This window comes from Salmo salar, chromosome ssa12, assembly GCF_905237065.1.
Source record: "Salmo salar chromosome ssa12, Ssal_v3.1, whole genome shotgun sequence".
Taxonomy (NCBI): Eukaryota; Metazoa; Chordata; class Actinopteri; order Salmoniformes; family Salmonidae; genus Salmo; species Salmo salar.
The window spans coordinates 92,493,603-92,519,561 of record NC_059453.1 but is presented as its reverse complement, the minus strand read 5'-3'; the positions used below and the strand labels follow the sequence as shown (position 1 = coordinate 92,519,561).

The window sequence follows — 25,959 nt, the reverse complement described above, 5'->3', positions numbered from 1 at the left end:
TAAATTAAGAAGATGAGCACTTTACCCGCTGTGCCTTGGTCCAATCCTTACAATGCCTATGACAGAACCACCCACCAAACAAGGACCAAGCAGCGGGGATTGGAGCACCGAGGAGAAGGATGGATGTGGGAGGCAGAACGACGTTTCTGGGAGAAGAAATTAAGGGAGCTACATGAGGCCGAGAGGCATCCCCCCCCCCCCAAATTCGGGGGACGGGGGGCGGGGGGGCACACGGGGAGTTTGGCAGAGTCAGGTTGGAGACCTGAGCCAACTCCCCATGCTTATTATGGGGAGCGACGCATAGAGCAAGCACCTTGTTACGCAGAAATGCGCACGGTGTCGCCCATACACACGCACAGTCCGGTGCGGCGAATAAGGGCTCCGTTGGCATGATTTGTTTATGACTAACCATTCCTCTGTCCCCCATACATACATCTGTAAGGTCCCTCAGTCAAGTATTGAATTTCAAGCACATATTCAACTTTTGAAAGCCTCATAAAAAGGGCAGTGATTGGTAAAAATCGGTAACAATATAAAATAAGGAGATTGAATATCTCTTTAAGCATGGTCAAGTTAATAATTATGCTGTGGATTATGCATTAAAACAGTCATCCTTCTGAACTGAGCTGCAGGACAGGAATGAAACTGCTCAGCGATGTTACCATGAGGCCATTGGTGATTGTAAAACAGTTCCTGAAAACAATGGCTGTGATTGGAGAAAACTGAGGATGGATCAACAAAATTGTAGTGACTCCACAATAATGATTTAATACAAATATACAGAATAAAACATACATCTTGTATGCAACGAGAAACTAAAGTAACACTGCAAAAAAAACAAAAAACATTTAGGCCTAAATGCTAAGCCTTATGTTTGGGGCAAACCTGACACAACACGTCATTGAGTAACTGCCTCCTTATTTTCAAGCATGGTGGTGGCTGCATCATGGTATGGGTATGCTTGATATCGGCAAATACTGGGGAGTTTTTCAGGATAGAGCTAAGCACAGGTCAAATCCAAGAGAAAAACCTGCTTCAGTCTGTTTTACTCCAGACACTGGGAGATAAATTCTCCTTTCAGCAGGACAATAAACTACAACACAAGGCCAAATCTACAAGGGAGTTGCTTACCAAGAAGACAAGGAATGTTCCTGAGTGGCCAAGTTACAGTTTTGACTTAAATCTGCTTGAAAATCTATTAGAAGATCTTAAAATTGCTAAGCAGCCATAAACACCAACATCTTGAAGAATGATTTTTTATTTTACTTTATTTATTTTACCTTTATTTAACTAGATAAGTCAGCAAAAAAAATAAATCTTATTTACAATGACAACCTAGGAACAGTTGGTTAACTGCCTTGTTCAGGGGCAGAATGAGAGATGTTTACCTTGTCAGCTCAAGGATTCGATCTAGCAACCTTTCGGTTACTGGCCCAACGCTCTAACCACAAGGCTACCAGCCACCCCAATTATGAAAAGAATGAAGGGCTAATATTGCACAATCCATGTGTAGAAAGCTCTTAGACTTACCCAAGAAGACTCACCTCTGCAATCACTGCCAACTGTGTTTCTAGCATGTATTGACTGAGGGAGCCGAATACTTATGCCACGACTATATTTCAGTTATTTACTTTCTAACAATCTTTTTTTTTTTTAAACGTATAGAAATCTTCCACTTTGACAGAGTATTTTATTTAGATTGTTAACCAACAATTACAACTAAATCCATTTAAATCTCACTTTGTAACAAAATGAGAATAAATTCAAGGGGTATAAATACTTTTGCAAGGCACTGTAGTTTCAGTGCCAATAATGTTTGGAAGTACTTTCTGAGTTCCTGTTCATAAGAGTGCAGAGAACATTGACAACAATTGTTTATTTTTACCTTTATTTAACTAGGCAAGTCAGTTAAGAACAAATTCTTATTTACAATGACGGCGTAGGAACAGCGGGTTAACTGCAGAACGACAGAGCTCGGGGATTCGATCCAGCAACCTTTCGGTTACTGGCCTAACACTCTAACCACTAGGCTACCTGCCACCCATATTACTTATTTATTTATTGCACTGCTGAGAAACATGCTTCCTGAGAGTATACGTTTTAATATACTTAAGTATACTTTCAAAAAATATATTTAACTTAAAATGTCCACAAAATATATTTAAAGTAAACCTTCAAAAACACATGTGCACAAAAATTTGCATATTCCCCATCATCCTTTTCTGCAACTGAAGTTTTTCACTTTTAATTTCACATTACACATTTAATTGAAATCCAGTAATGTGAACAACTAAAGTTTGAAATGCCAACAGTTTTTGAAGTATCGCTTGCTGCTTCAGACACAGCTACTTTGTAAATAACACGTTAACATTGGCTGACTAGATACCTCGGTCAATCAAGATCACTTTTACATGGCTAATGTGATTAACGAGTAGAAGTGTCTTTGTAAAAGTATACTTGAAAACACATTATAAATATACTTTTTTTTGTTAAAAACAATACAGGAATTCTTATTCAAAAACCATTTTAGTAGATTTATAATTTATGAGCAATATACATACAATATACTTAAGGTCTATTCAAGTATATTTGTTTTGCTCTTTATCTAATACACTAACAATATACTTAAGTACAGAAAAGGTGTCCCAATTTAGATAATTTTAAATGTATTTAATATACTTAAATGCTAATAAAATACAAATACACATTTACATTAAATGCATTAAATGTATTTAAAATTGTTCCAATGTTAATGAAGTATGATTTAAATATATAACAAAAATACATATATACGCTTGGGACAAAACAGACACCATTTGAGATGGACACAACAAGGCATGTTTAAAGGTCCAATACAGCCATTTTAATCTCAATTTTAAATCATTTCAGGGTAAAAATTACTGAACTGTGATTGTTTTCAACTATACTGGTCCAAAAGAAACACAAATAGCTTCTTATCATGTAGTCTGAGTGGCAACAGTGTGTTTACAGTGTAGGCTTATAACATGGAACAGTGTAGGCTTATAACATGGAACAGTGTGTTTACAGTGTCGGCTTATAACATGGAACAGTGTGTTAACAGTGTAGGCTTATAACATGGAACAGTGTCGGCTTATAACATGGAACAGTGTGTTTACAGTGTAGGCCTATACCATGGAACAGTGTGTTAACAGTGTAGGTTTATAACATGGAACAGTGTAGGCTTATAACATGGAACAGTGTGTTAACAGTGTAGGCTTATAACATGGAACAGTGTAGGCTTATAACATGGAACAGTGTAGGCTTATAACATGGAACAGTGTGTGGTAGATGTAAAGTAAGTGAAGGGTAAGTGAAGTACCATACCTGTAATCTTAACCAGTCCAGTCTCAGAGCCCTGAAGTCAAACTCCTCTCCGTTTTCCACTGTTGAGGGACATTTTATATATTTTATCTTTATTTAACTAGGCAAGTCAGTTAAGAACAAATTCTTATTCACAATGATGGCCTAGGAACAATGGGTTAACTGCCTTGTTCAGGAGTAGAACAACAGATTTTCACCTTGTCAGTTCGGGGAATCGATCGAGCAACCTTTCCGTTACTAGTCCAATGCTCTAACCACTAGGCTACCTGCCGCCCCTTGCGGTAGTATCACACATGAAGTAGGCCTAGCATTACATATCAGTCGGACACATTCTAGATTTCAGATACATTTTGTTTACCTTGCTTGATAGTCAGTGCAGACAGGGTTGAGACAAATGATGTCATCAGGACTGATTCCTCTTCTGGACAGACATACATATTCTACAGGACAGAATAGTCAAAACAGTAATACAAGCAATTATTTCGGTATGCTTTAAAATAATAAAGGCCCAAGAGTATATCCTTGAGGTACACCACATTGTGTCTCTATTCAATTCAAGTTTCAAAGCAATTATTTCAATTCAAGTTTCAAAGCAATTATTTCAGTATGCTCTGAAATAATAAAGGCCCAAGAGTATATCCTTGAGGTACACCACATTGTGTCTCTATTCAATTCAAGTTGAATAGAGACCCCCCCACCACCACTCCAGTACCTGCATGGTGTCGTTGAGAAGCAGGGCATCAAACTGGGCCAGATACTGGACATGATAGCGTTGCACCACACGGCTGTACTTAGTCATCAGGGTCCTCAACCTCTCCATGTAGAACAGGAGCTCAGCCATCTGCCTGCAGCGCACACACATATAAAACACAAAACTAGTGACTACTGTATCAACAGTAAAACTATACAGTACATATAAAACACAAAACTAGTGACTACTGTATCAACAGTAAAACTATATAGCACATAAAACACAAAATTAGTGACTACTATATCAAGAGTACACTATGACTTTCCTGTGCTTTAACAGCCAGATAGAGTAGCTGTTGTATAAGCTTATTCTCTATTGTTTAGTTGCGTGACTTGAATGCTAATGTTAGGTGCAACTTGCAAAACTTTATTAATGTACAGGAGAGTCGCTTGAAACTTAAACATATTTTTCATGCATTCTGCTCAGTGTGCTAATATGGCTGATATTGGAGATTGGTAGAAAGTGCCATGGCAGGAGTGTCTGCTGTGGTTAGAGGGTCTGCTGTGTGTCTAACTTCAAACGTACGAGTCTACGTAGTCCTCTGGAGTCTTGGTCTTGGGAATATTCTCTGAATATCTGACGAGCCACAGAACCTCGTCACGGGAAAATGACAGAGCCATGAAGACAAACAGCACCTTGGGGATGGATTGATATTTAAAAAGGGTGGGGGGGGGGGTAGAGTGAGAGAGAGAGAGAAAATAAAAATAAAAATAATATTTAGCAAAAGACCCATCACTGCTTGACCATATTCATGTACCGAACATAGAGAGGTCTGAAATAAACACAGAGCAGTTTGTCTGTTTAGTATTGTACAGAATGAGAGGTCAATGCCAATAATGTAATGTATCTCCGATGATCATGGTAAAACATACAGGGAAGCTGAACATGCAATAGATTGGCATTATTAGCCAGATGAACTAAATCAGTGAACGTTATGTACCTTGGGTCCCAGGAGTCCAGGTTCATCCTCTAGGACTTTGACCAGCTCCTTCAAGGCATTCCTCAGGAAACCTCTCCTCTCTCTGTGCATGGCTCCACTGGCATACATATGACAACAACACACACAGTTATCTATATTCTTGACTTTAACTGTTAATCATATGGTGGCCCTGGTTGCTGGTTCAAATCCGTCTTGAAGGACCATGAAAAAGAATGCTACTTGTTGTTGATGTTAAATGGAAGACCAATTCTCCAATTGGTGGCGCTATCTGAAGCAGGTACATCATTTCAGGCTCAGTTTGAGGTATTTTAAAAAAAAATGGTTTTAAACACAAGCAGATAACTCACCTGTTGACTATGACATGCTCGCGGCATTCTTTGATATCTGCGATACGTTTACTGTACCTGTCACAAAGAAATGAGGCTATCAGTAAGAATGTAGCTGACAATCGTTGACCAGTTTTGCCCATATTATAGTTCAGTACGATACACCTTACCAGACAGGGCCTCTCCCAACATCATCTTAGTGCCAAGATCATAATTCAATCAAAACCTTTGTAGGAGCATTGTTAAATATGCTAAAATATGCTAACCAAAACCTTTGTAGGAACATTGTTAAATACGCTAAAATATGCTAACCAGCAATGTTTTTTGTTGTCTACAAGAGCATTGGGGACCAGGGTATGGAACATTGGGAACCAGGGCCCAGAACATTGGGAACCAGATCCCAGAACATTGAGAACCAGGGCCCAGAACATTGAGAACCAGGGCCCAGAACATTGAGAACCAGGGCCCAGAACATTGGGAACTAGAATCAGCTTGACACCCAGTCCAATCACTCTGAGGACAGAGTGTAAATGTCATACCCTTTCAGGCCATCGAAGTAGTCCTCTGTGATCTTATGGATGTTGATTGTCTCATCCCTGATGATGGTGAGATAAAGGCCGCTGCGGAGGGCCATCTTCCACAGCTCCTGAGATGACAGGTTGGTGTTCAGACTGCCATGACACAGCAGGTAACCCACTGGAGGAGAGGAGAGATCAACGTGAATATGGGGAATAGAGTGCAACAACTGAAGCCTTTTTTTCCCCCCAGAAGGTAGCCTAGAATGAGTCTGAAGATAATAGCTGGCACTCACGAAGGATCCAACGCTCCATCACCTCTAAGGACAAGTACTCACAGGCCATCTGTGGGAAACACAAGTTAGTCATTTAATTTGTAAATAATAAGTCATCAATAATCGTCTCTGATTATTTACAGATGTCATGTGAATTATTGTACTTTATGATAACACAAGACACATGCTGACGATCATATTTTGCTGTTGCAGATACACACGCTAACTTCTTCTAAAGGGATTTGTATCCAGACACAATACTCAATACAAAATATATTATGTGCCATGATATTGTGTTTGTGTAGTGGTCTCAGTTTCTTGGCTGAAGTTTTGAATCCCACATGAAGAGAACCACGGGGCACAGAGACTAACACAGAACACTATAGTACATCAAAGACGCTAGTGGCTGTCTTTGAAATCAGCAGACAGGACATTCTAGGAGGGGGAAGAGAGGAGGAGAGGACAGAAGAGGAAAATAAAATAGAAGTGAAGAGAAGAGAGGAGAAGATAAGAAAACAGAAGATAAGAGATGAAGAGAAAAGAAAACAGATTAGAGTAGAAAAGGGGAAAGGACAGACTCACTGTGTCACAGCAGGCAGGGTCCAAAGGAGAGGAGAGAAGAGGGGGGAGAGGAGAAAAGAGGTCGGAGAGAGGAGAGAAGAGAAGAGGAGAGGGGGAGAGAGGAGAGAAGAGAAGGAGAGAGAAGAGGAGGAGAGGGAGAGAGAGGCGGTAAAGGGGAGTCTCACGGTGTCGCAGCAGGCAGGGTCCAGCATGGCAGCAGGTGCGCTGAGGAGACTGAGAAGCTGAGCGCTGCGCCACTGTTCTGCAGAAAGGTTCCTCCTGGGGTACAACATCTGTAGGGACAGGAGGGCCTCCGTCACAGCCTGGGAAGAGAGGGGGGAGAGGAGTGGGAAAGTAGGGATAGGGTTGGAGTGAGAGAGAGGGTGGGAGCGAGAGAGATGGAGAGATAAGGAGAGTTCCATTTCCATGATAGCGTTATAAGGCCGAATAGCAGTCAAAATCATGACCACCATTGGTTTTCAGGAATAATGACCCACTCTAACATTTACAGTCGTTTTCAATATACAGTTGAGATTACCCTAGAGAATATACAATCGTGAATATACCCTAATGCAGTGGTGATCCAACCGGTCGGTCCATCACAATCAACCGGTCGGTCCATCACAATCAACCGGTCGGTCCATCACAATCAACCGATCGGTCCATCACAATCAACCGATCGGTCCATCACAATCAACCGGTCCATCACAATCAACCGGTCCATCACAATCAACCGGTCGATCTTCAAGCCAACGATGAAGGCTGTGTTATAAAGGCTTGCGTTCCTTTTTTTTTAAATTTGTGTTGTGCTGTTGGTGGTAGATGCACTTGATTCAGAAGCCCTGAGCATCGGGTAAACAAAGTGTTCCCATTTTGAACCATTTAGTTTGTCTGAAATGACAAACTCTGCCTACCTGGTGAACTAGGGGATCTGTGGCTAAATCGAGTTTACCAGCTGTGCTGGCCAATCGGATAGCTCAAATCATCGTTCCTACAGCTTCCCCGGCAACAGCAGTGTTTGATACTAGCCTACATGAGATTTCAGAACTTTTAAAACCCTGACCACAGAGAGACTGTTTTTATTCAGCACTGTCAACACTGTTTTTATTCAACACTATTACAAAACATAGAACGTGTTTCTCCTTACTTCCAGTCGCGCTGCAGCTGCAATGAATGAGTAGCCAAGTGTATCGATAGCCCCGCGTTTTTATTATTATCAGCAGCTCGTCATGTCTATTTTAATATCGAGGAGTATTTCACTTTCTCTAGTCATAGGAACAACATGAATTGTACATGAGGCAGATTCGATGCGACTTCAGTTTCACCATCAGGTGGAAGAAAGAAGGTGTCCCCTCTGGTCAGTCTCACCGGAGGAAAGGAAGGAGAGAACAGGGACCGTGAGAGGAGAATCCTCTGCTGCTCTCTCCCTCCCTGCGCTAAGACTAATGCTGTGTTCAAAACAACTGAGAACTCAGAAATCTATGACTTCCGATTTCAGTGCGGTCAAGACAACTGGGAAGTCCATTTAAAAAAAAAGAGATCAACTGGGATTTTTTTTTTCTCCAAACGGTCATCCAACTCGGAACCTCTGGCATCTTTGTGAATATGTGAATTGAGTATGTGAATATGTGATTGACGTTACCTTAGTGTGAGGGCCGAACTCCTCAGTGAGTTTCTTAATGGGCTGTTCATACTCCATAAACATCTGAGCTAGGCGTGGGTACGCAGGGTCACTGGAGGATTTAATTAAAATTAAAAAAAATCTATCAATTAATCATGTATGACTTAGTCAATCAACCACACATTCATACACTGCTATATACAGTACCAAGTTATACCAACATCAATATCATGTGGTGCCACTCCATAACTGATTATTTTCTTTCTCGGTCACACAATAAAACAAATCAGATTCACCATCCTTTCAAGTGTCATTCATCTTCACTATACTCGGCCTTGTCTTAGGACGGTAAGTTGGTGGTTGGAGACATCCCTCTAGTGGTGTGGGGCCTGTGCTTTGGCAAAGTGGGTGGGGATATATCCTGCCTGTTTGGCCCTGTCCGGGGTTATCATCGGATGGGGCCACAGTGTCTTCTGATCCCTCCTGTCTCAGCCTCCAGTATTTATGCTGCAGTAGTTTATGTGTCGGGGGGCTAGGGTCAGTCTGTTACATCTGGAGTATTTCTCTTGTCTTATCCGGTGTCCTGTGTGAATTGAAATATGCTCTCTCTAATTCTCTCTTTCTCTCTTTCTGTCTTTCTCTCGGAGGACCTGAGCCCTAGGACCATGCCTCAGGACTACCTGGCATGATGACTCCTTGCTGTCCCCAGTCCACCTGGCCGTGCTGCTGCTCCAGTTTCAACTGTTCTGCCTGCGGCTACGGAACCCTGACCTGTTCACCGGACGTGCTTGATGCACCCTCGACAACTACTATGATTATTATTATTTGACCATGCTGGTCATTTATGAACATTTTAACATCTTGACCATGTTCTGTTATAATATCCAGCCTGCACAGCCAGAAGAGGACTGGCCACCCCTCATAGCCTGGTTCCTATCTAGGTTTCTTCCTAGGTTTTTGGCCTTTCTAGGGAGTTTTTCCTAGGGAGTTTTTCCTAGCCACCGTGCTTCTTTCACATGCATTGCTTGCTGTTTGGGGTTTTAGGCTGGGTTTCTGTACAGCACTTTGAGATATCAGCTGATGTACGAAGGGCTATATAAATACATTTGATTTGATTTGATTCACTGTTGGGAGCTGTATTTTTTTTAAATTTAACCTTTATTTAACTAGGCAAGTCAGTTAAGAACAAATTCTTATTTTCAATGACGGCCTAGGAACAGTGGGTTAACTGCCTTGTTCAGGGGCAGAACGACAGATTTTTACCTTGTCAGCTCGGGGATTCGATGTAGCAACCTTTCTAGTCCAACGCTCTAACCACTAGGCTACCCTGCTGTAGCGTTACGGTACACTTCTCCTTCTACACTCCAGTGGTTCTCCATCTTCTACCACTGAGGATTATTATGAAGTGACTGGTGGAAAATGACTGACATTCAATTAATTTGTATCCTGTCTGTACTGTATTTTCCTCCTCCTCCTCGGCATCTTTGATCAAGATAAACGTCCTCCTGCCATTTTGGCTTCATAAATAAATAAGGTGTGAAATGGGAGGACTGAAAATGTAATTGTACTGTTATGCACTCTGGGAAAGTTTGGACATGAATGAAAGGATGTGTTGTTATTGCCAATTAAAAAGCTATTAATTATGGGTAATCATCTTTGAGATGCTTGGCTATATTGATTGCTCAGTCAGAGGATTTAAGTTGTTGTGACTGGGTGTTGTCCAGCCGTACTGCAGCTAATACCATCCTTTAATGAATGATGAAAACATCAGCTTTTCTATCATAAACTGACATTTAAATGCCATCTTCCATTGGAGAAGTGGGAAAATGTCAGATCATTTCTGTCATAAATTTAATTAAGAGTGAAATGAGCTTGCAGTGTGAGTATGTGATCTGGTTAGATATTTGCATATGCAAATTCATTCATTCATTGTCTGTTCAGAAATGTCAATGAAAGATGTACTGAATACGAGCTCATTCATTTTCAATGAGGATTGTTTCCATTCCAATTTGAATTCCCGAATCACTTCCTTAAATCGACTGTATTTGAATAGTTGATAGACGTAACTGGCCCCACCTGCTGCCATTGGACATCTCGTGAGCACAGTTGTACATGCCCACCAGGACCTTCTTGTCTTCGACGCGTGAAAGCATGATGATGACAGACGTATATGTGATGATCAGCTCCAGGTAGTTCTTGGTGAAGTCAAAGTTCACCGCCTGATGAATTCATATTTTAATGAATGAATGAATGCATGAATAGATTAATGCATGAATAAATGAATGCATGACATTTTTTTTAAATTCATGATTCAGGTTAAAAAGTAGGTTAACACGATAACATAAATTAACTGTATGTTGTGATACTTAGTGACCCTAGGGGGCAAAGTAGATACCCTATCCTATCTACTAGTGTGGGATGTTGTACTCACAATGTTGAAGAAGCACTGGCAGGCATCAATTGTATTCAGCAGTTCATAAACATGATCCTGAAAGAAAAAAGTTAATCTGTGGTCAGAACACAGGCTCGGTACAGCCAGATAAGATGTTACATAATGCAGTAGGGTTGATGTGTTCGTGTTGCTCTGTAACAGTACAGACGTCACATAATGCAGTAGGGTTGATGTGTTCGTGTTGCTCTGTAACAGTACAGACGTCACATAATGCAGTAGGGTTGATGTGTTCGTGTTGCTCTGTAACAGTACAGACGTCACATAATGCAGTAGGGTTGATGTGTTCGTGTTGCTCTGTAACAGTACAGACGTCACATAATGCAGTAGGGTTGATGTGTTCGTGTTGCTCTGTAACAGTACAGACGTCACATAATGCAGTAGGGTTGATGTGTTCGTGTTGCTCTGTAACAGTACAGACGTCACATAATGCAGTAGGGTTGATGTGTTCGTGTTGCTCTGTAACAGTACAAACGTCACATAATGCAGTGGGTTGATGTGTTCGTGTTGCTCTGTAGCAGTACAGACGTCACATAATGCAGTAGGGTTGATGTGTTCGTGTTGCTCTGTAACAGCACAGACAGTAACAGGGAATAAACACCTGCAACTCATGGCTATCCTCATGGGATCATTATGAATAATACAGGCTCCTTTTAGAAATGCCACAGCCTATCCAAAGAAACTGAGCGAAACATCACAGTGTATTATTTTTGTTGTATCAGCATTTTAATATATTTTAAAATGTTCTATTCTGAAATTCGGGTGATATATTGATGTGTATAATTTTATGTGTATTATCATCACAATCGTCTCTTTATTATTGCGTGAACCCCCCCCCCTACAGTCCACTACTGTGACCTTCCTCACACATAATGAATAAGGCACAGGACACACTTTCCTCCGTACAATAACAGAACTCGATTTGACTTCCCTTGAAATGTATATTATTTCATTCGGAGGAGAAGAAAAAAAAAAAATATCACTTTATATGTTAATTCTGTTTGGATAATTGTAGTTCTGTGCTTTGAATACCAAATGCAGTAATACCTGTATGGAACACAGTTTCCCCGAGCTAGTTCCACACATTCCATGTATTCCAGAACTAGAATGCCTGATTCAACTAACAAAGGGCTTGATGATTAGTTGACCTGCAATATATAAAATAAGTGGACCTGGCTGCCCCCCCCAGCCAGGTCCACTTATTTTATGTAGTGGAGGAGAGATTGGGAAACAGTGATCTGGAAAGACTCACCCTGAACTCCATGATGTCTATGAAGGAGTCATAGTAACTGGACATGGCCGCCATCACCTCAGACTTGTGTTTCTGGACGCCTACCAGATACTGCTGCTTTCGTTCATGACATATCACATTAGACACATTTTACAGATGATCATTAAAGGTTTTTATTTGATTCAGATTAAGGGGTGGATTGTGGGCAGCTACTTACACTATTTCCCCTGAAGTCGATGTTGGGAAACTTTTTATTGATGTATTTGACAGATGCTTCCATGGTCTTGTCCGTCAGGTATTGTGGCCGAAGCTTGGGGTCCATGCATGTCTGGAACAGACCCGGGTGGGAGTTAGAGTCAATGACATTTTGATCCACTCAATTCAGGAAATGAACTATTGAAGTGAGTATAATCAAGGTCGTTTATATGGCTCCTGACATGGATTATGGGCCTAATAAATTATTTATGGGGCCTGAAAAGTTTGGTTGTGTTTTGTTTAAAGTGCGAACAATATTTTGACAAAGTAGATAGCAGATCTGTGCTGAGGCTTTGTGAGTGTGCCATAGCAGTAGTCTGAGTGGATGCAGATCAGTCTGGTTTCCTGTGTGAACTTCCTCTTCAAGGCAAGCTGACACTCAGAAAATATATATTCTTACCGCAGCAGCCGCCAAGCTAACTATATTGAGAGATTTAAAAAAATTCTAGAATGTTAATGATCGATCATTTCCCATCCCAGTGTTCCCATCCACACTGTTCTCCATCATAAACAGGGCAAAAAGCTGTGAATGTATCAGAAGAAAAACCCTGTGACTTTCCTTCAAGTTCCTTTTTTTTTTTTTAAGTGTCGCCATTGTCCTCAACAGACCTCCCTCCTCCTCTCTCACCTTCTTAATGTAGTTCATACGCAGCAGCACCCCTCTCCCTCTGTCGTTCAGGATGATGAGCTTCTCAGCTAGCTTCTGTTGGTAAGCCATGGCCATGGACATGATGCTCCTCTCCCACCTACTGTTACAGCCCTGGTCTGTCTCCTCTCCTTCAGATCAGGAAACAGTCTGTGACAGCCAGACTCGAAGACAAGTGCACCCAGCCACACCCTGTCACCCTGCTGTCACGTGATTGGTGGAGCTATACTAAATAACAGAGCTGGAGTTGTGGATTTCCTGTCGCTGTCAGTTAATCCAACCGTTAAACTCTCTCTCACTCATTGTGTGTATTTTTACATGTCAAATAGAGTTGGTAGTCATTTACCGTAATAGTACCTCCCCATTCAGGAGAGAGGATATGGTCCCCCTCTATTTGAAGGGTACTATAAGCACTTTATTACACATACATAACAAGTACATAGGCATTATCTCAACAAATCACCTATTGACACCGGTTGTCCCGTGTGGCTCAGGTGGTAGAGCATGGTGCTTCCAATGTCAGGGCTGTGGGTTCGATTCCCATGAAAATGTATGCCCTACTGTAAGTTGCTCTGGATAAGGGCATCTGCTAAATTATATAAATGTCCTAAGGATCAGCCAAAAATGACATACCCAAATCTAACTGCCAATAACTTAGGACCTGAAGCAAGGATATGCATATTCTTGATACCATTTGAAAGGAAACACTTTGAAGTTTGTGGAAATATGAAATTAATGTAGGAGAATATAACACATTAGATCTGGTAAAAGAAAATACAAAAGAAATACAAAAATCAACTTTTTTGTATTTTTTTTGTACCGTCATCTTTGAAATCCAAGAGAAAGGCCATAATGTATTATTCCAGCCCAGGCGCTGATACAATGAACCATTGCATTTCTGTAAAATAATTTTTAAAATCAAGACTGCCCAAATGTGCCTAATTGATTTATTAATAACTTTTCAAGTTCATAACTGCGCACTCTCCTGAAACAATAGCATGGCATTATTTAACTAACAGCTACTGTAAAATTAGCCTATGTTAGCTCAACCGTCCCACAGGGGACCCACTGATCCTGAAGAAGTTTTAATTAAACAACATTGCATGTTTGTGAGTGAATGGTGAGAATAGACTAGAGAGCAGTGTTCCATCAGTCTCCATTAGGTGGCAGCCTATACCAGCTTATGGATGAGCTAAATGCCATGCTGCAGTATAGGCTGGTTTTGACATGGCGAGATAAAGCCTATCTACTCTGTTCCTGGACTCAGTATAGAATCTCCCCTCAAAAGGGCTTTTTTTTTGCCCAAGAATATATAGGCTTAACTTAGCCTGGTCCAAGATGTGTTTGTGCTGTCTTGCCATTGTATGGTAATTGTCTCATGGACTTGGTAAGACAGCAAAAACAGGTCTAGGACCAGGCTAGACTTACCTTGGGTCTGGGAAACGGTTTATTGGATCTAAGACTATCTATCTATAAAGCCCTTTTTACATCAGCAGATGTCACAAAGTGCTTATACAGAAACCCAGTCTAAAAACCAAAATAACAAGCAAGGCAGAAGCACGGTGGCTAGGAAAAAACTCCATAGAATGGCAGGAACCTAGGAAGAAACCTAGAGAGGAACTAGGCTCTGAGGGGTGGCCAGTCCTCTTCTGGCTGTGCTGGGTAAAGAGGAACCAGGCTCTGAGGGGTGGCCAGTCCTCTTCTGGCTGTGCTGGGTAGAGAGGAACCAGGCTCTGAGGGGTGGCCAGTCCTCTTCTGCGGCGTGAGAGGAACCAGGCTCTGAGGGGTGGCCAGTCCTCTTCTGGCTGTGCTGGGTAGAGAGGAACCAGGCTCTGAGGCTCTGAGGTGGCCAGTCCTCTTCTGGCTGTGCTGGGTAGAGAGGAACCAGGCTCTGAGGGGTGGCCAGTCCTCTTCTGGCTGTGCAGAGTGGAGATTATAACAGTACATGGCCATTAAGGCCAGCTCGTTCTTCAAGATGATCAAACATTCATAGATGACCAGCAGGGTCAAATAATAATAATCACAGTGGTTATAGAGAGTGCAACAGGTCAGCACCTCAGGAGGATATGTCAGTTGGCTTTTCATAGCTGAGCATTTAGCGGTCGACACAGCAGGTGTGGTAGAGAGAGAGATGGAGAGACAGAGAGCGCGAGCGAGCCATTATAATGACTTCATGACAGATTCATAAACTATACATGACACATTCACAAGCAGACCTATTCTCAACTTGCGTATGAAAACAATTACTTCAATAGTTAATGATTTGACAGCCCAATTCAAATAAGTTGATATATTTTGACAGTTATGGGCCAAACAATAGAAAATGTGATTCTAGATTTCTGGCTGGAACCATAAGGTCTCCATTAACCTGGCTAACAGCTCTGAGATACATAAACAATAAGGTCTTCAGTAACCTGGTTAACAGCTCTGAGATACATAAACAACAATAAGGTCTTCAGTAACCTGGTTAACAGCTCTGAGATACATAACAAACTACAATAAGGTCTTCATTAACCTGGCTAACAGCTCTGAGATACATAAACAACAATAAGGTCTTCAGTAACCTGGCTAACAGCTCTGAGATACATAAACAACAATAAGGTCTTCAGTAACCTGGCTAACAGCTCTGAGATACATAAACAACAATAAGGTCTTCAGTAACCTGGCTAACAGCTCTGAGATACATAAACAACAATAAGGTCTCCATTAACCTGGCTAACAGCTCTGAGATACATAAACAACAATAAGGTCTTCAGTAACCTGGCTAACAGCTCTGAGATACATAAACTACAATAAGGTCTTCAGTAACCTGGCTAACAGCTCTGAGATACATAAACAACAATAAGGTCTTCAGTAACCTGGTTAACAGCTCTGAGATACATAAACAATAAGGTCTAAATTAACCTGGCTAACAGCTCTGAGATACATAAACAATAAGGTCTTCATTAACCTGGCTAACAGCTCTGAGATACATAAACAACAATAAGGTCTCCAGTAACCTGGCTAACAGCTCTGAGATACATAAACAGCAATAAGGTCTTCAGTAACCTGGTTAACAGCTCTGAGATACATAAACAACAATAAGGTCTTCATTAACCTGGTTAACAGCTCTGAGATACATAAACAATAAGGTCTCCATTAACCTGGCTAACAGCTCTGAGATACATAAACAATAAGGTCTAAATTAACCTGGCTAACAGCTCTGAGATACATAACAAACTACAATAAGGTCTCCATTAACCTGGCTAACAGCTCTGAGATACATAAACAACAATAAGGTCTTCAGTAACCTGGCTAACAGCTCTGAGATACATAAACAATAAGGTCTAAATTAACCTGGCTAACAGCTCTGAGATACATAAACAATAAGGTCTACATTAACCTGGTTAACAGCTCTGAGATACATAAACAATAAGGTCTTCAGTAACCTGACTAACAGCTCTGAGATACATAAACAACAATAAGGTCTTCATTAACCTGGCTAACAGCTCTGAGATACATAAACAACAATAAGGTCTTCATTAACCTGGCTAACAGCTCTGAGATACATAAACAACAATAAGGTCTTCAGTAACCTGGCTAACAGCTCTGAGATACATAAACAATAAGGTCTACATTAACCTGGCTAACAGCTCTGAGATACATAAACAACAATAAGGTCTACATTAACCTGGCTAACAGCTCTGAGATACATAAACAACAATAAGGTCTACATTAACCTGGCTAACAGCTCTGAGATACATAAACAACAATAAGGTCTCCATTAACCTGGCTAACAGCTCTGAGATACATAAACAATAAGGTCTAAATTAACCTGGCTAACAGCTCTGAGATACATAAACAACAATAAGGTCTTCAGTAACCTGGCTAACAGCTCTGAGATACATAAACAACAATAAGGTCTTCATTAACCTGGCTAACAGCTCTGAGATACATAAACAATAAGGTCTAAATTAACCTGACTAACAGCTCTGAGATGCATAAACAATAAGGTCTCCATTAACCTGGTTAACAGCTCTGAGATACATAAACAATAAGGTCTTCAGTAACCTGGCTAACAGCTCTGAGATACATAAACAACAATAAGGTCTTCAGTAACCTGGTTAACAGCTCTGAGATACATAAACAACAATAAGGTCTAAATTAACCTGGCTAACAGCTCTGAGATGCATAAACAATAAGGTCTCCATTAACCTGGTTAACAGCTCTGAGATACATAAACAATAAGGTCTTCAGTAACCTGGCTAACAGCTCTGAGATACATAAACAATAAGGTCTAAATTAACCTGGCTAACAGCTCTGAGATACATAAACAATAAGGTCTTCAGTAACCTGGCTAACAGCTCTGAGATACATAAACAATAAGGTCTAAATTAACCTGGCTAACAGCTCTGAGATACATAAACAATAAGGTCTTCAGTAACCTGGTTAACAGCTCTGAGATACATAAACAATAAGGTCTCCATTAACCTGGCTAACAGCTCTGAGATGCATAAACAACAATAAGGTCTAAATTAACCTGGCTAACAGCTCTGAGATACATAAACAATAAGGTCTTCAGTAACCTGGCTAACAGCTCTGAGATACATAAACAATAAGGTCTAAATTAACCTGGCTAACAGCTCTGAGATACATAAACAATAAGGTCTCCATTAACCTGGCTAACAGCTCTGAGATACATAAACAATAAGGTCTCCATTAACCTGGCTAACAGCTCTGAGATACATAAACAATAAGGTCTTCAGTAACCTGGTTAACAGCTCTGAGATACATAAACAATAAGGTCTCCATTAACCTGGCTAACAGCTCTGAGATACATAAACAATAAGGTCTTCAGTAACCTGGCTAACAGCTCTGAGATACATAAACAATAAGGTCTCCATTAACCTGGCTAACAGCTCTGAGATACATAAACAACAATAAGGTCTTCATTAATCTGGCTAACAGCTCTGAGATACATAAACAATAAGGTCTTCATTAACCTGACTAACAGCTCTGAGATACATAAACAATAAGGTCTCCATTAACCTGACTAACAGCTCTGAGATACATAAACTACAATAAGGTCTCCATTAACCTGGCTAACAGCTCTGAGATACATAAACTACAATAAGGTCTCCATTAACCTGGCTAACAGCTCTGAGATACATACCAAACACTGCTATTTACAGACATAATGACTCACTAAAGAGATAGCTGGAGTTTTCTCTAGTGAGCTTGGCTATTCAGCAACCATGTGTCTTTTTCTATCTTTCTTAACCAGATGCCATAAACCGTCTTAGCAGAGAACGTCTCAGCAGACCTGGGTTCAAATAGTATTTGAAACATTTCAAACGTTTTGAGTGTTTGCTTTACCAGCTGCCTAGAGTTCCAGATGGACCGGGTTTGGACTTTAGAGTCTGTGCTCCTGGTTTAGTTGCACCAAGCAAAATGAATCACAGTCAATTACACTGGTGTCACGCCCTGATCTGTTTCACCTGTTCCTGTGATTGTCTCCACCCCTTCCAGGTGTCACTTATTTTCCCCAGTGTATTTATCCCTGTGTTTCCTGTCTCTCTGTGCCAGTTTGTCTTGGATGTTTAGTCAAGTCAACCAGTGTGTATTTAATTGTTTTAATTTTTTTCTTCTTCTCCTGTACTCTGGTATTTTTATTATTCTCTTTTGCTAGTCTTCCTGGTTTTGACCACTGCCTGACTCTGGACTACTTTCCCACCTGCCTGATCATCATCCTGCCTGCCCTGACCTTGAATCTGCCTGCCCTTCCGTACCTATTGGACTCTGAACTGGTTTTGACCTTTTGCCTGTCCACGGCCATTCTCTTGCCTTACAATATTTTTTTCATCCAATAGGGTATGACTCCAACCATCTGCCTCCTGTGTCTGCATCTGGTCCTCGCCTTGTGTCCTGATACACATACAGTATTTGAAATGATTTCAAATAGTATTTTAACCCAGGTCTGCACTCTCAGAAAGACAGTAGCAAGGACGGATAATGGAATTCATTTTCATCAACCACACAGAGCAGCAAACAAAAGATTGACATCCACTAGAATGAGCCTAAAGATGCCGTGTTTATTTTTACACTGGCTCTGAGTCCGAGGGAGTTAGACACATTAACAAGGTTGTCTGGGGGAGGTTGGGGGAGGAAAACAGGACAGGTGGTGGGAGGGGATGTGGAGGGAGATGGGCTGTGATTGGTGGGTGAGGCTGAGAATAGGGTTGTGATTGGTGGGTGAGGTTGGGAGATGGGTTGTGATTGGTGGGTGAGGTTGGGAGATGGGTTGTGATTGGTGGGTGAGGCTGAGAATAGGGTTGTGATTGGTGGGTGAGGCTGGGAGATGGGTTGTGATTGGTGGGTGAGTCTGAGAATAGGGTTGTGATTGATGGGTGAGGCTGAGAATAGGGTTGTGATTGGTGGGTGAGGCTGGGAGATGGGTTCTGATTGGTGGGTGAGGTTGGGAAATGGGTTGTGATTGGTGGGTGAGGCTGGGTGATGGGTTCTGATTGGTGGGTGAGGTTGGGAGATGGGTTCTGATTGGTGGGTGAGGTTGGGAGATGGGTTGTGATTGGTGGGTGAGGCTGGGAGATGGGCTTGTGGGTCAGGCTGGGAGTAGGGTTTGGGCCCGGGGTGCGACTGGGCTAAGAGTAGAACCTGGGGGTGTGGTTGTGGGTTGTAGGTAGGCTTGGAATACTGGGGGTAGGTATAGATGTGGTGGGTTAGAGGCTGGCTGGGTGGGGCTGCTATAGCCAGGCTGCACCCCAGATGTCAGTGGAGAAGCTCACAGATCTGAGCCATGTGGAGATGCATGGGAGGTACTGGCTACAGCATGGGAAGAACCCCGCTAAACCTTCACTGCTGTTATGTCACAGTGGAGGGGGAGGCAATAATATTTCACACCATATTCGTTTTGACTCGGCTTTTTTCAAGACCTCTCTCCGACCCATCCTGAAAGAAATCAGATCAGCTATAGACAGGGGTGATTTTGGTATACATTATAGAAAATCCCAAGTAGAGGTGGTGATTAAACACACAGCACATAATATGAAACATTTGGATCCTTGGAATGTGTTTTTCATTAAACCTAAGTTTTATTCAGAGGTGTGTTTGTGTTGATTCAGGTGACTGCCAATTCAGTGCCTAGTCGTAGTCTCCTCTCCTCTCATTTCCTTTCCTCTCGTTTCCTCTCCTCTTTTCTCCTTTTTCTTTGACTTCTCACTTATTTTGCTGTGACTGTATAATAACAGTACTGTATCTTGGATTTCCCCTTCTCCTCAGTTCTCAGTGAGTTTACCGGGCCGTGACATCTTGTTGCTTGTCAGAGGGTAATTATATGGATCTTGGTTTTGAGTCACAACAAAAGACAAAAGGAAAAAGACTACATAAAGCTAGAGCAAAAGAGTGAGAATTAATTTACACACATAAAACAAAGAAAACAAGGGGGACAGAAATAACAATTACCGGCAAAGGAAAATCTTTCAACTCACAGCTTCTCTCTTTTCATTATTGCTAGCTCATATCCACTTTCCTCCACGACACTCCCTCAGGGATCCAAGTGGAACTGACAGTGGAATGTAGAAACTAGAGAGCGAGAGAGAGGGGGTTATGAGAGAACCAAGTAGAGAGAGGGAGAGAATGAGAAGAGAAGGAAAGAGAGAAGGTAGAGACATAGGGAGAAAGATGGGTCAAAACAGAGATAGAGAGATTAATTAACCTGCAGTCCTATAAAATATATCTTCCTATAATATATATCTCTTCCTATATATATCTTCCTATATCTATATCTTCCTATAATATATATATCTTCCTATAAGTCTCAGATGTTTCAGTGTTGAGGCTGTGTTCACTGTGAGGTGATAATTAGAGATGTTATGGAGACATGTTAGGGACAAGCCGAACTCGGCTCATTCAGCCAACAGGATGTCCAATGGTACCAACCACCCAGCTGACAGGGCAAGGTGGCAAGAGATCTGTAAATATGCCAGCATGGCAGAGCATCACAGGACCAGGTGGAAAGGGCGAAGGAACAGAGCCAGAGGGAGAGGGGGGGACAGGGAGGAGAAACAGGGACAGAGGGAGAGGGGGGAGAAACAGGGGGAGAAACGGACAGAGGGAGAGGGGGGGGACAGGGGGAGAAACAGGGACAGTTGGGACAGGGGGGAGAAACAGGGGGAGAAACAGGGACAGTGGGAGAGGGGGGGGACAGGGGGGAGAAACAGGGCCAGAGGGAGAGGGGGGGACAGGGGGGAGAAACAGGGGGAGAAACAGGGACAGTGGGAGAGGGGGGGACAGGGGGAGAAACAGGGGGAGAAACAGGGACAGTGGGAGAGGGGGGGGACAGGGGGGAGAAACAGGGGGAGAAACAGGGACAGTGGGAGAGGGGGGGGGGACAGGGGGGGAAACAGGGGGAGAAACAGGGACAGTTGGGACAGGGGGGAGAAACAGGGGGAGAAACAGGGACAGTGGGACAGGGGGGAGAAACAGGGCCAGAGAAAAGGGAAAGAGTGGGGAAGAAGCTGGGAGTTAACAGGGAGAGGTGGAAGGTGATCAGACAGTTTAATCCTGTTACCTCAGGGTTCAGCTCATGTCTGGGAACAGGCCGTCTTGCTACTGGAGCTCAGTCTGGGTCAGACCAGTCCAGAACCCCTGTAATCCCTTATGGAATGGACTGATTCGCTTTGTGACCACATCATTTCCCAGGTTGTGAAACTTTCCTTTCTTACATTAAAGAAATACTGCATCCATCATACGCAAATGTATCTATTCCATAACTTTTTGTTTTCTTGTCTTGTCAGATTCTCCCATAATTGGGTATCCCTCTGGTCTGGTCCACCAGGCCTGTCAGACCATATTTTATACTGGGTCTGGCAGTGACTGCAACGGGCATCCAATTGGCCCTCATTTCACTATGCAGAGCAGAGCAGGCCTCCATTTACTATGAATTGGGCAACATTCTCTTTCTCACTCACTCACTCACTCACTCACTCACTCACCTCTCTCTCTCTCTCTCCTCTCTCTCTCTCTCACACTCTCTCTCTCTCACACTCTCTCTCTCTCTCTCTCTCTCTCTCTCTCAGAGTATTTATCTGGTCAATATGTCAGTGTATAATGTCTGTTTGTAACAGTGTGTTGTTATATGTGGAAAATGTGATCATATTATAAATTGTATTTTAATGTTTAATTCTTGCAAGATTATTCCAAATGAGGGCTAAAAGAGATCCTAATCAAATCTAGTCAAATGAAATCTCTCCCTCTCTGTCTTTCCAAGCCTTTGAACAGACTATCAAGAAGATTATGTTTGGTGTCTGTGGAAATATGAGAAGCACAGACTACAGAGAGAGAGAGAGAGAGAGAGAGAGAGAGAGAGATTATTTGATTCACCCTTTTGTCATGAAACAAGTTCAATCATTTTAAATGTTCAAGTCTTATTCAACACCTGTAAAAACTATCTATGATCTGTAAACAGTAACAGAAAACACCTTGTAGAGAAAACAAACTAGTCTAGAAGCAGTAGCAGAGAAGTCCACCCCTCGTCATTATAGTGGCGGACTGTCTTTGAAGCTGATCTATCAGCGTTTTATTTTATTAACGAGGGAGGTTAGGAAGTCAAGCCTACAATCAAAAGAATGGAAATTGTTCACAGGCACAGGACGCCTCCCGTCGTAAAAACAGGTCAGCTCTCAGCCAGCTTCTCGGATTAGGGCTATGTCCCAAATCAGGCTGTGTTCTATTTCTCTCTCTCTCTGGTCAAAACTAGTGCACTAAATAGGGAATAGGGTGCCATTTGCACCCCCCCCCCCCCCACACACACACAAAAAAACAAAAAACAGGTGGTCTTATTTGCACATTCTCCTTCCAATTATCTCTGCTTCATTTCCTGCTGCTGCCACTATAATGTGTTTGAATTGTATTTAAAAACCTTTTCAGATTATATTTGTAGTATTTGAAAGGATTTCACCTGTGAACTCAGTTCTGGTAGCTACTCTGCCTCAGCAAAGCAAAATACCCTGAAGTAACGTAGTGTGGTAGAATACATATTTGGAGGCTGGAGGAGGAATAGTTGATGCGAGATATTTCCCTTCCTGTGCTGCTCTGCTCTGGTCTGTAATCCCTACTGCTGTTTGTAGGTCATGGTTTCTCTGGGTCAGTGATTGTGTGAGGCTTGAGGATTACCTAAAAACATTAGCTCGAATTTAGCCCGAATACCACTGAGCTCAGATGACCGTCTTGACCAATTTATCTTAGTGTTATGATTGCATTTTAGTCTGAAATTCTGCTTGTGTTTTACTCTTTGAGGTTTGTGATTCATATCATGATGAAAAATAAATGACTGTCATCAGACATATGGATCGTTGTGGAATTCTATTCCAGGCAGAATTACAGAATTCCATAAAAATCATTCTAGAGTTTATTTGAATGCAATAGTTGACTGGTATAACGTGTGAGGGGGAGGACAAAGAGGGAGAAGAGGTCAGAAAGAGGAGAGGGAGATAAGGTAAGTGAGAAGAGAGGTAAATAAGAGAGAAGGGAGGAGAGAGGGTACAAAAGAGAAGAGAGAGAGAGAGAGAGAGAGAGAGAGAGAGAGAGAGGAAGAAAAGTGAGAGGAGGAGAGGGGTGAGAGTGAAGGGAGGGAGAGGGGTAGGAGAGAGGTGAGAGTGAATGGAAGTGGAGGAGAGAGGTGAAAGGGAAGGGAGGGGAAGGGAAGGAGAGAGGTGAGAGGGAATGGAGGAGAGAGGTGAAAGGGAAGGAAGGAGAGAGGTGAGAGGGAAGGAAGGAGAGAGGTGAAAGGGAAGGAAGGAGAGAGGTGAAAGGGAAGGGAAGGAGAGAGGTGAAAGGGAAGGAAGGAGAGAGGTGAAAGGGAAGGGAGGGGAAGGGAAGGAGAGAGGTGAGAGGGAATGGAGGAGAGAGGTGAAAGGGAAGGAAGGAGAGAGGTGAAAGGGAAGGGAAGGAGAGAGTTGAGAGGGAATGGACGAGAGAGGTGAGGGGAGGGAGGAGAGAGGTGAGAGTGATGGGAAGGGAAAGAGAGAGGTGAGAGGGAAGGGAGGGGAGGAGAGAGTAAAGGGAGGAGAAAGGGAAGGGAGGAGAGAGGTGAGAGTGAGGGGAAGGGTAAGAGAGAGGTGATAGGGAAGGGAGGAGAGGAGAGAGTAAAGGGAGGAGAGATGTGAGAGTGATGGGAAGGGTAAGAGAGAGGTGATAGGGAAGGGAGGAGAGAGGTGAGAGTGAGGGGAAGGGGGAAAGAGAGGTGAGAGGGAAGGGAGGAGAGGAGAGAGTAAAGGGAGGAGAGAGGTGAGAGTGATGGGAAGGGTAAGAGAGAGGTGAGAGGGAAGGGAGGAGAGAGGTGAGAGTGAGGGGAAGGGAGGAGAGAGGTGAGAGTGAGGGGAAGGGAGGAGAGAGGTGAGAGTGAGGGGAAGGGAGGAGAGAGGTGAGAGTGAGGGGAAGGGAGGAGAGAGGTGAGAGTGAGGGGAAGGGAGGAGAGAGGTGAGAGTGAGGGGAAGGGAGGAGAGAGATGAGAGTGAGGGGAAGGGGAGGAGTGAGGGGAAGGAGAGAGAAACTTGGAAAGCATTAAGGTCACTCTTGTGACTCTGGAGCTGTTACAATGCATTGTCCTTGTGTACTTCAGTCCTAAGACACCTATTTTCTGTTCTCGCTGTTTGGATGGCAAAATGTACCACTCTACCTCTCCTTTCCTCCTTTCTCATTTCCCCTCCTTCCCAGCCAGCCAAAACGTTTCGTCATGAGAAAGGGCTGAGAGTATGCCAAGGGAAATAGCCCTTGCCGTTATGCATCCAAACCCACTGAGCCTGGGGCTCCCAGAGTACTGAGAGAGGGAAAATGACTCTGCAAAATAACTGCACTAAACTACTTCAATAGAAGGATAGATGCAATGTCTATGCTGCCACAGAAAGAATAATTAATGGCAAGAACAACAGGTCTCTGTACAAAATATAGTTAAACCTGTGTGTGTGTGTGTGTGTGTGTGTGTGTGTGTGTGTGTGTGTGTGTGTGTGTGTGTGTGTGTGTGTGTGTGTGTGTGTGTGTGTGTGTGTGTGTGTGTGTTTAAAGTGCACCAATTCCAGCAGCTCAGTCCTATCTCTCTCAATTTCAGTACTTAATTTCCAAAAAAACAGAAGCGCTTGTGAACATCACTACCAGCAGGTGGCGTAATCATCCTGACTGTAGCTCTGCGCTTTACCCAAGACTCTGCCTGACTGGCTCTGGCTCTGTCTATGAAGCCATTGTATCAGTGGTAAAGATAGCATCTCCCAGTGGCCTTCACCTCCACACACAGAGGCCCAGTGTTCGGACCCAGCAGCCCATGATTGAGGAGTCTGGCTGGGCATCACTCTATGCTCCACTCACCTCTCCTTCCATCTCTCCCTTCCCCTCTCCCTCCAGCTCTCCCTTCCCCTCTCCCTCCATCTCTCCCTTCCCTCTCCCTCCATCTCTCCCTTCCCCTCTCCCTTCCCCTCTCCCTCCATCTCTCCCTTCCCCTCTCCCCCATCTTTCCCTCCCTTCATCTCTCCCTCCCTCCATCTCTCCCTCCATCTCTCCCTCCATCTCTCCCTCCCTCATCTCTCCCTTCCCCTCTCCCTCCCTCCATCTCTCCCTCCATCTCTCCCTTCCCCTCTCCCTCCCTCCATCTCTCCCTCCATCTCTCCCTCCATCTCTCCCTCCATCTCTCCCTTCCCTCTCCCTCCCTCATCTCTCCCTTCCCCTCTCCCTCCCTCATCTCTCCCTTCCCCTCTCCCTCCATCTCTCCCTCCATCTCTCGCTTCCCCTCTCCCTCCCCTCTTATTTGCCTCTCCCTCCATCTCTCCCTCCCTCCATCTCTCCCCTCCCCTCTCCCTCCCTCCATCTCTCCCCTCCCCTCTCCCTCGATCTCTCCCTTCCCCTCTCCCTCCCCTCTTATTTCCCTCTCCCTCCATCTCTCCTTCCCCTCTACCCCCCTTCTCCCTCCATCTCTCCCTCCCATCTCCCTCCACTCTCCTCTCCTCTCCCACCCCTCTCCCTCTCTGTCCCTCCCCTCTCCCACCCCTCTCCCTCCCTCTC

At 43.1% G+C, this 25,959-nt stretch overlaps 1 protein-coding gene across 2 annotated transcripts in view; it reads right to left on the bottom strand.

Annotated features, from left to right (window-relative positions):
* Positions 1–13,134, bottom strand: part of nckap1l (NCK associated protein 1 like) — a 38,750-nt gene extending 25,616 nt beyond the window's left edge. Inside the window, exons 1-15 of one of the 2 annotated variants that reach the window (XM_045691951.1) lie at positions 12,895–13,134; positions 12,229–12,339; positions 12,033–12,128; positions 10,763–10,819; positions 10,408–10,550; positions 8,353–8,443; positions 6,896–7,033; positions 6,171–6,219; positions 5,899–6,055; positions 5,381–5,437; positions 5,034–5,130; positions 4,619–4,728; positions 4,055–4,187; positions 3,701–3,782; positions 3,346–3,404 (exon numbers count right to left, since the gene is read on the bottom strand). In XM_045691951.1, the coding sequence (XP_045547907.1) occupies positions 3,346–3,404; positions 3,701–3,782; positions 4,055–4,187; positions 4,619–4,728; positions 5,034–5,130; positions 5,381–5,437; positions 5,899–6,055; positions 6,171–6,219; positions 6,896–7,033; positions 8,353–8,443; positions 10,408–10,550; positions 10,763–10,819; positions 12,033–12,128; positions 12,229–12,339; positions 12,895–12,996 (1,482 nt within the window). In that variant the 5' untranslated portion in view covers positions 12,997–13,134. The remainder of the gene's footprint in view (positions 1–3,345; positions 3,405–3,700; positions 3,783–4,054; positions 4,188–4,618; positions 4,729–5,033; positions 5,131–5,380; positions 5,438–5,898; positions 6,056–6,170; positions 6,220–6,895; positions 7,034–8,352; positions 8,444–10,407; positions 10,551–10,762; positions 10,820–12,032; positions 12,129–12,228; positions 12,340–12,894) is intronic. The other variant, XM_045691952.1, reaches the window with a different exon arrangement.
* Between the last annotated feature and the right edge of the window lie 12,825 nt (positions 13,135–25,959).